At 39.3% G+C, this 7832-nt stretch overlaps 1 protein-coding gene and 1 long non-coding RNA gene across 2 annotated transcripts; one reads left to right on the top strand and one right to left on the bottom strand.

The window, feature by feature from the left end:
- Window positions 1-825: 825 nt before the first annotated feature.
- LOC104952549 (uncharacterized) lies at window positions 826-4059 on the bottom strand. The gene is made up of 3 exons (XR_799120.1): window positions 3924-4059; window positions 1269-1420; window positions 826-1082 (listed from the first exon to the last, which is right to left on the bottom strand). It is a non-coding gene; the product is annotated as an uncharacterized lncRNA (long non-coding RNA).
- A 1227-nt stretch (window positions 4060-5286) lies between these two features.
- znf740b (zinc finger protein 740b) lies at window positions 5287-6962 on the top strand. The gene is made up of 5 exons (XM_010779388.1): window positions 5287-5319; window positions 5402-5530; window positions 5638-5770; window positions 5999-6117; window positions 6230-6962. The coding sequence occupies exons 1-5, from the start codon at window positions 5287-5289 to the stop codon at window positions 6377-6379; spliced, it is 564 nt and encodes a 187-aa protein (XP_010777690.1). The 3' UTR covers window positions 6380-6962.
- The last annotated feature ends 870 nt before the right edge of the window (window positions 6963-7832 follow it).

Below are 7832 nucleotides of genomic sequence, written 5' to 3'. Positions count from 1 at the left end.
AGATGTTTTCTAATAGTCAGGGTTTCCAATGTTCTGAACGTACTTGAAAGTATTGTGTTATACTTAAAAAACAAAGTGTTATAGTTTACAGAAGGTCTACCTACCTATAGGCTACCTGAATCTCTGAAATGTACTATATTCCTAAATATGCTATTGCTACACTTTATGGCAAAAATTGCACTTTTCTGTTGGTCTTGGTTAAGAACATCCTTAAAAAAAATAAACAATGTTTTGTTGCTTAAGCTTATGTATTCAGTCATTATTCAATGGTATACTAAAATCCATGTGAAAAAAATTGCTTCTCACTGTTCTCAGGTCAAATATTTATATGCGATTAAAAATGCGATTAATTGCGATTAATTAATTACAAAGCCTGTAATTAATGAGATTAATTTTTTTAATCGAGTCCCGGCCCTAATATATATATATATATATATAATATATACATAACAAATGTAGTGTAGGAAAAATAGTTGTAATATTACAAAATGTCTTCATTGGATAAGTTATAAAATATATTAATAAACACTTACAACTTAAATTTGAGTGTATTATTAATCATGTTTAAAATGTTTCATAGTGATGATAAAGTCTAAATAGGAGGGAGAGGGCACATGTATAATCTTATCAAACAACTCCAATGGACGTTTCCTTTTGAGTCTCACCAGAGAATTGGTGCTACCCGTTTCCAGAATGAGTTTTAAGTCTAGTTACGTTTATTTCCATCACCATCACATTCGTCTATTAACAGCTCACATTTTGTTCCTGATGGCAAAGTTTACAAAGGTAGAAAGAATAGCTCTAACAGGCTTCCTGAGTGACCCTGCCCAGACTCATTGCCTTCTTACCAGCGGTGGACAGCTCCCGGCTGAGGGGTGGCCCATGTGGCTTTGGTGAGGTTGTTGGTGGTGGACCTGGTGTCCGTGTTGGTTGTGGATTTGCTGCGAGTGGGGTTGGTGGCTCTCGGGACTGGGCCTGTGCCCCTGACCCAAGGGTGACATCATCCTCTTCTGGCCTGGGATGTTGTTGGCTTGCATCAGGGCCATGCTGGACAGCACCGCCTCGCAGCCCAGCAACCCGGCCTGGCAACACAAACAGCAAGTCAGAGCAGAAAGGGGGGGCCGCAGGACTCCTCACAGAGACAAGGAGTCAGGGGACAGAGAGGGAGTTGAGTAATGGGAATAACAGAGAAATGAACTGGCAATCAGGATGGAAATACAAACTAAAAACATGACGGTGATTCTGAAGATGAAGAGACTTCAACTGACCCATTTCATATGGTCTCGAACAGAGTTGTTTGTATGGTGTGTCATCGCCGTGGTTTGAATGCGTGTGTGTTTGGGGGGAACAGAGGGGGCTTCACTTAGGATGAGGGGTAACAGAAGAGACCACACCCACCCAAATCATCAGGGGCCAAAGCCTGAAAGTAGAGTAAAGACAATTTTTCCATGCTGGAAAACCAGACCAATCTAATAAATGTTTCAAATCTGGATATACCACTAGAAATGTAGGTCCAGCCTTAGTAAGGGCTGTTTATCAGGCAAGACAACCCTAGTGATTTGGTTCACGCCACGTTTCAATGGTTGACAGAAGAAAAAATAAAACTTTGAGAAAAAATAAAGACATCCAATGGGAATAGGTAAACAATGAACAACAAAAGAAAACTTTGTAGATATGATAAATCCCACAAAAGGTTTTCATACATGAGGTTATAACAAAACATATAAACGACACAAATCTAAAAGAAATAGGCTGCTGTTTGAGAGCAGCGAGTGAACTATCAATTACAATTTGATCTACCTTAAATTAAATTGTCAAGGGTATCATAAAATGTGATAAAGGGACGATGTGACGTTTGTTTGACTGATTAAAGATAAGGGGGGTCCTATTAGCCCTGGATCTGATGCTGGAAAACATGTCCATGCAGATAAGAGCGTAAATAGGTCTAGACCTACCATGATGTAAGACAGTTATGTTGGCTCTTGTGATGTTTCAAAACCAAAAGGATGAATCTTTTGAAGTAACAAAGAGTTCAGGAGTCAGTTAATCATTGAAGAGTGAATTGGATTTCAGGTAAGCAAGTCTGGTACTGAGGTTGGGGAATCCCTTAACTCAATGACCGGTGGTGCAATTCTAAAGCATTGTATGATAATGACCAAACACCACAAAAGTATTTCCTTGAGATCAATCCTGTATTTTTTATATATATATATATAAACATATTTGATCTCGTCTTTGCATTATGAAATCCTAATTGACTAATAGAGAATACACCATGATCATTTTAGTTTGATGTGTTATGACGTCCAAAGGGAAAATGGAAACTGTCAAAAAGAAAACAAAAATCTCGGTAGAAAAGATTGATGAAACAAATGCTTCATGCACAAAATGTGAGGAACTACTCTAACATACTGTGGTGTAATACTGATACATTTTTCTTTTAATATCTCAAATGAATCTGCTGTTTCGGAGCGGCAAGTTCACTGTAAATTACAATTGTTTCTCCCCTAGATTCAATGTTTATGGGCATAATAAAATGGAATACAGGCACCATGTGATGTTTCAGTTAAACGGATCAAAGCTAAAGTGCGTCCTTATATAACCGTAGAAATGGCACTTCAAAGAATATCCACGCAGATAAGATAAGGTTTTGAATAAGTACTGCCTTCTTTCTTAGAAGGTTATATTGTCTTTTATCAAATTTCAAAACCATGGGGAGAATTATTGAGGTGTCTGAGAGTTCAGTAGTAGCAGTTTATCAGTTAACAGTGAAATCGATTTCATGCAATACAATCTGGCACCTAAGTTGCAGATTCAACGAGTTTTGGAACCCAAACACCTGCGGTGCAAGTCAAAAGCTGTGCCTGATGATGAACAAACACGGTTTTGTGCTTTTATGTTGTATTTTGTAGTGTGTAATGGTGAACATACCGTGCAATGGATTGATTTAAGGATTAAAATACATGACTTCATGGGCTGTTTGTACCTACGTAAAGAGTTACTGAAAAAAATTAATTACTTATTTGATCCTCTAGGATGCTGCCTAGGTTCAATACATTGTGTTAAATGTACTGACACATTTGTAAAAAAACGAACTCCTTGGTTAGAAGTAAGTTTATATCCCATCAAAAACCTTTCAACATTTTTATTTTATAATTTACCAAGAGAGCTATGGTGGAAAGAAGTGCCTCTCATGGTGTGGCATTAAGCACAAGGCTTACAATGGTCAGACACAGTTTGGCCTTTTCACAGAAGTCTTAAGAGATGGATGTTTGTAAGTATTGCAGTCTTCTGTGTTAAGTTCATATCAAAGGCTGTGAATAAAAATATATATCAGATGTTTACCTTTAGAGACCGTGTACAAGGGCTTTGATGGTCAACAAACACTGCTATTCATCACTTAAGTAAAACACGTTTCCATTTATCTTTACGTTGAATATTAATTGTTATATGTATGTCCAACCGTGTGGTTTAAATTATTTTGCAGAAAACATGCATTTGATCACAAGTGGGCTAGCTAGCGACATAAAAACGAAGGAAATCCTTTTGTAAAAGCGAACCTCTCTGCACAAATGAGCTTTATTCATTAATCGGGAGCACATTGGGTAATGCAGTTTATATCTGGACACACTATTTAGACGGTGGCTTTTAAAGTGTGCAGCATGCTGAGAGGCTTTGCTGAACACAACAGAATAGGCTAACCTGCTAGCTAGCCAGTAGTTGGGTTGTGGGACAACTCTTGTGTGAGAGCACCCCCACCCCCCGCCCCAGACAACACAACAACAGCAGGGCGTGCAGGCTCAGCGCCGACCGCTAAATAACACCTTCCTCCCCGGCTACAGCGCTCACAAACACGCGTGTAGCAGAGTATAAACACGGTCAAACAGCAGAGAGTGAAATTCTTTCGCAAATGGACTGCTTACCTTTTGATTTTTAGAGTTTTGTAGGTTATTATTTCTTGTCGCACTTCCAATTTTTTCTCAGTTTACAAACACTGACAGGAAACGCCACCGGAAGAGCTTCTCGGGAAGCGTTGTGATTGGCCAGACTCCCTGTCACGTGATCGAAGCAGCATGACCCACATTTACGGCCATAATTGTGAGGGAGTGGTGTCCTTTGATTGCACACATCCGAATTTGTTGTTCTGGTTTTCTTACACATTATATTATACCGTATTATAACATATGTTGGTATATAACTATATAATACGGTATTTATCATTGATATATATATATATACAATCTAATGTTACAATGTGCATTGACCTGCACTATTTTCTATACATTTTTAGTTCAGCACCGGTTTCCGACATAAAAAGGTCTAGTCATTGAGTTTGCATTTGCCAATATAGAATTAAGCAAACAAAAGTTAATTATTGATTGTAAACAAATATGTTCCTTCATTTTACATCTAAAAATCAATTCACACAATAAGAAGAATTACATATTTCTGGATGCACTTTAGATATGTTTTCAGAACAGCAGTTTTATTCAGTGGATATATTTAAAAATAATAAGAAACATATATCAATTTGTTTGTTCATTGATTCATAACAGACAGATGTTGATCCATGGTCATCAGATTTTAGTATATGACATGTTACTTGTTATTATAAAACGGACAAGTCAAATCAAGCAATCTAATTGGTTCTTAGCCGTGATATACTGAGCGTATACCACGGGTAGAATTGTAAGTTACTTTTCACATCAAGTCAGTATCCCTCCGCGTCTGAGCAAAAAAAGTATACCGTTGGGCGCTTTTCATACTGGAACAAGAAAGCAGCGGAGAAGTAACGGGGCAGAAGCTGATGAGACCGCTTTGGTTGGCCCCGTGGATGGGACATTTGTTTATTTGCAAACAACCGTGCTCTTATCGATGCTTCCATCCGTCCGTTTTTTAAAACAAATGTCCCATCCACGGGGCCAACCAAAGCGGTCTCATCAGCTTCTTCGTTCATGTTTGACTATTGTTCACTGTGGTTTGTTGTTGTTTGAAGTCATGAACGTTAGTTGGTGCTCCAGTATAATCGGTACCCCTGAAACTCATCCAGTGAGAAACGTTCCGCGGTGCAAAAATAAGTGCGATTAAAATGCGTTAATTTTTGTGTAATTAATTAATCTTAATTAACGCGTTAAAGTCCCGGCCCTAATATATATACATACATACATTAGGTTCTCCTTATGGATGACCACAGGATGCGTTGTAGTTGTTGGAAAATACATTAATATCTACTTAAAACTACATTTTACAGAAATATTTAAAATGTATTAAAATGGTTTAGACAGCATGTACATTCTAAAGGGGTCAGAGTGCTACCTTGTATATCTGACTTTGTGTTTGCTGCTTGATTACGAGCTAGCATACTGTGCAGTTAACCTACTACCATTCCTTCCTCCTAAAGTTGATCCGAAAAGACGGGGACTACCACTCATCAAGACTGGCTGATGGAAAGGACATGCAGGCAAACCAGAATATGCAGCCCAAGAAGAAGCACAAAAAAGCAGGATCCTCCAGCAAAGTTAAAGTCGAGGTGAGGATACTTACAGAGCATGCCTTTTTTAAAGCCAACATGCAAAAGTGCAAACACCTAATCCTGATGTTAAGTTCACTTTAAACTAATTGTGTTATTCTTGTTAGCATTTTATTCCAACAATGGAAATGGACGATGATGACAGTTCCTTGAAAGTCCAGAAGAATTTCATCTGTGACCACTGCTATGGAGCTTTCCGGAGTAGCTACCACCTCAAGCGACACATACTGACACATACAGGTGAGAACCCACAGCTCACCTCTTCAATGTGGCCTTCCTCACTTGCATTTATGGGTAACTTATGGAAAACAGGGCGGTGTGCTGACTTGTGAGTCCACTATTCAGCCAGAGGACCACCCTTAAGAATCTGTCTCTGCTTGTATTAAACTACAAGAAACCCACAGGCTCTAACAGATCAAATATGCCATGAGTCTTGGTGCTAAATAATGGGCCTGTTGTTGTTTACAGGAGAGAAGCCATTTGCTTGTGATGCGTGTGATATGCGGTTCATTCAGCGTTACCACCTGGACCGACACAAGAGGGTGCACAGCGGGGAGAAGCCGTACCAGTGTGATCGCTGCAATCAGGTTAGAGAGCCTTTGTTTCGGCTTCATTTATTTTGTGAGCATTAAACCCAACCATGTGTTAGCCATGTCAGTGATGTTATTTCACTAACTTCTGCTAAACCCTTGCCTCCAGAGCTTCTCACGGACAGACAGGCTGCTGAGACACCGGCGGCTATGTACAGTGGGGATGAGCAAAGAAGAGAGCCAGTACGCACAGGAAGCATCTGCCCATACAGCTTCCTGGAGCCCCCTACAGCCTTCCAACAACCGCCTGACTGTCTGACCCCCGCTCCACACAGAGACCCTACAGATAGCAGTCTGCAGCTCAGTAATGTCGCACATTGGAGCTCAACAGTACTGTAACGAGAAAACAGCCTAGCTTATACACAACCAAACTTTACTTTGCCCTCGCCAGCTCCTTCACAGAGCTTGATAGTGGATTTTTGTATTTTTCTTATCTGCTTTCCTTTCACGATACAGACACAAAGTGGACGGACTCATTCACTGGTCTCTGTATTACGGCAATAACTAAATGAGGGGGGGAAAAAATCATTTTATCTAAAATGTTTCCGGTATTTTCGGGGGATTGCTTCTGAGGCATTGGATGTATTTTTGAATGCAATGTATCGTGCAGCAGCTCTTAGGTATCCTGTTGACACGCAAACATCCCAGTGCTGCCCTCTACTATATATGGACAGTTCGCTAAAGGACCCGCATACATTACTGTTAATGTTTTAGGGTTTCATTTCTCTCATTTTGTGTTCCGAATGCTTTTCAAGTACCAGCTACTGCTCATAAGGGAAAGATAACTGCAGTCCAATAGTGAAGGTGTTTTGTGACCTGAAATAAAATTTGATGTAATTTTATATCACGCAATTTTAAACATGAGATGGGCTCATTACAGAGTAAAATGCTAACTGGTAAATCATTGTCTTTTTATGAAGAAGATCGCATTATTTCAAATGGATCTAAAAGGCCTGTCTTACCTGCTACTCCCCCAGCTGTAGAACTGAGGTACAACAACTCACAACCGTGATTTGTGCAAACAGGTTGAAGAACACTAAAGGTTAACTAGTTGCTCCTCAGATGTAAAATGTTAAACTAATCCTGGTATTAGTTTAGTTATGTTGGCTCTCATATCCACTGCTCTACCTTGTTTTAGAGGGTTTTTATCCTGGCAGTTAAGCGGTTGCACTGTTGAAGTGCAGTAGAAGGAAGGACACATTTAGCAAGCTGTTTTATTTAAGAACTGGATGTAAGAACAACCTGTCTGTTCCAGGAATTGTGCTTCTGTAATAACCCACTCAATATAAATGAATGGTTTTACTCTGTCTGTTCCTAGAAAGCACCGTCAGTTTTATTGTTTAATACTCAGCGATTACAGTTTTCTTATGACTTTGAAAGACTGTCCTTTCAAAAGTGTTTCGGTAAGCATGTTACATAAGAACACAATTCGATTAAAAACCAGTCCTAAAAATAGTTTTTACTTGGGAAATGTTCTTGTATCCAATTAGTTTAGCCTAGCCCTCACAATCCAGAAAACAATTCAAACAGTTGATAACGTAACGTGGCTCATCCATAGATTTGAAATCTCCTCTGTCTTGACCTGACTGAATGTGATCTACAGTGCGTGTCACTTCATCTCCAGTTTAACCTTGAGCATCTTCAATGAAGGTGATGAGCAGAGGGGCCACGCAGTGTTTCGTCCAATGATGACTTGCATTATATTATCTTCA

Source organism: Notothenia coriiceps, unplaced genomic scaffold, assembly GCF_000735185.1.
Source record: "Notothenia coriiceps isolate Sejong01 unplaced genomic scaffold, NC01 NC01_scaffold00020150, whole genome shotgun sequence".
Lineage (NCBI taxonomy): Eukaryota > Metazoa > Chordata > Actinopteri > Perciformes > Nototheniidae > Notothenia > Notothenia coriiceps.
The sequence above is the reverse complement of the archived record's forward strand: the minus strand, read 5'-3'. Positions and strand labels throughout refer to the sequence as shown.

Bases quoted from the DNA above. Each gene is read 5' to 3' on its own strand.
- znf740b (XM_010779388.1), top strand. From the start codon at position 5,287: ATGTACATTCTAAAGGGGTCAGAGTGCTACCTT. The intron at 5,531-5,637 runs GTGAGGATACTT...TATTCTTGTTAG, and splicing joins CCAGCAAAGTTAAAGTCGAG to CATTTTATTCCAACAATGGA. The intron at 6,118-6,229 runs GTTAGAGAGCCT...CCTTGCCTCCAG, and splicing joins AGTGTGATCGCTGCAATCAG to AGCTTCTCACGGACAGACAG.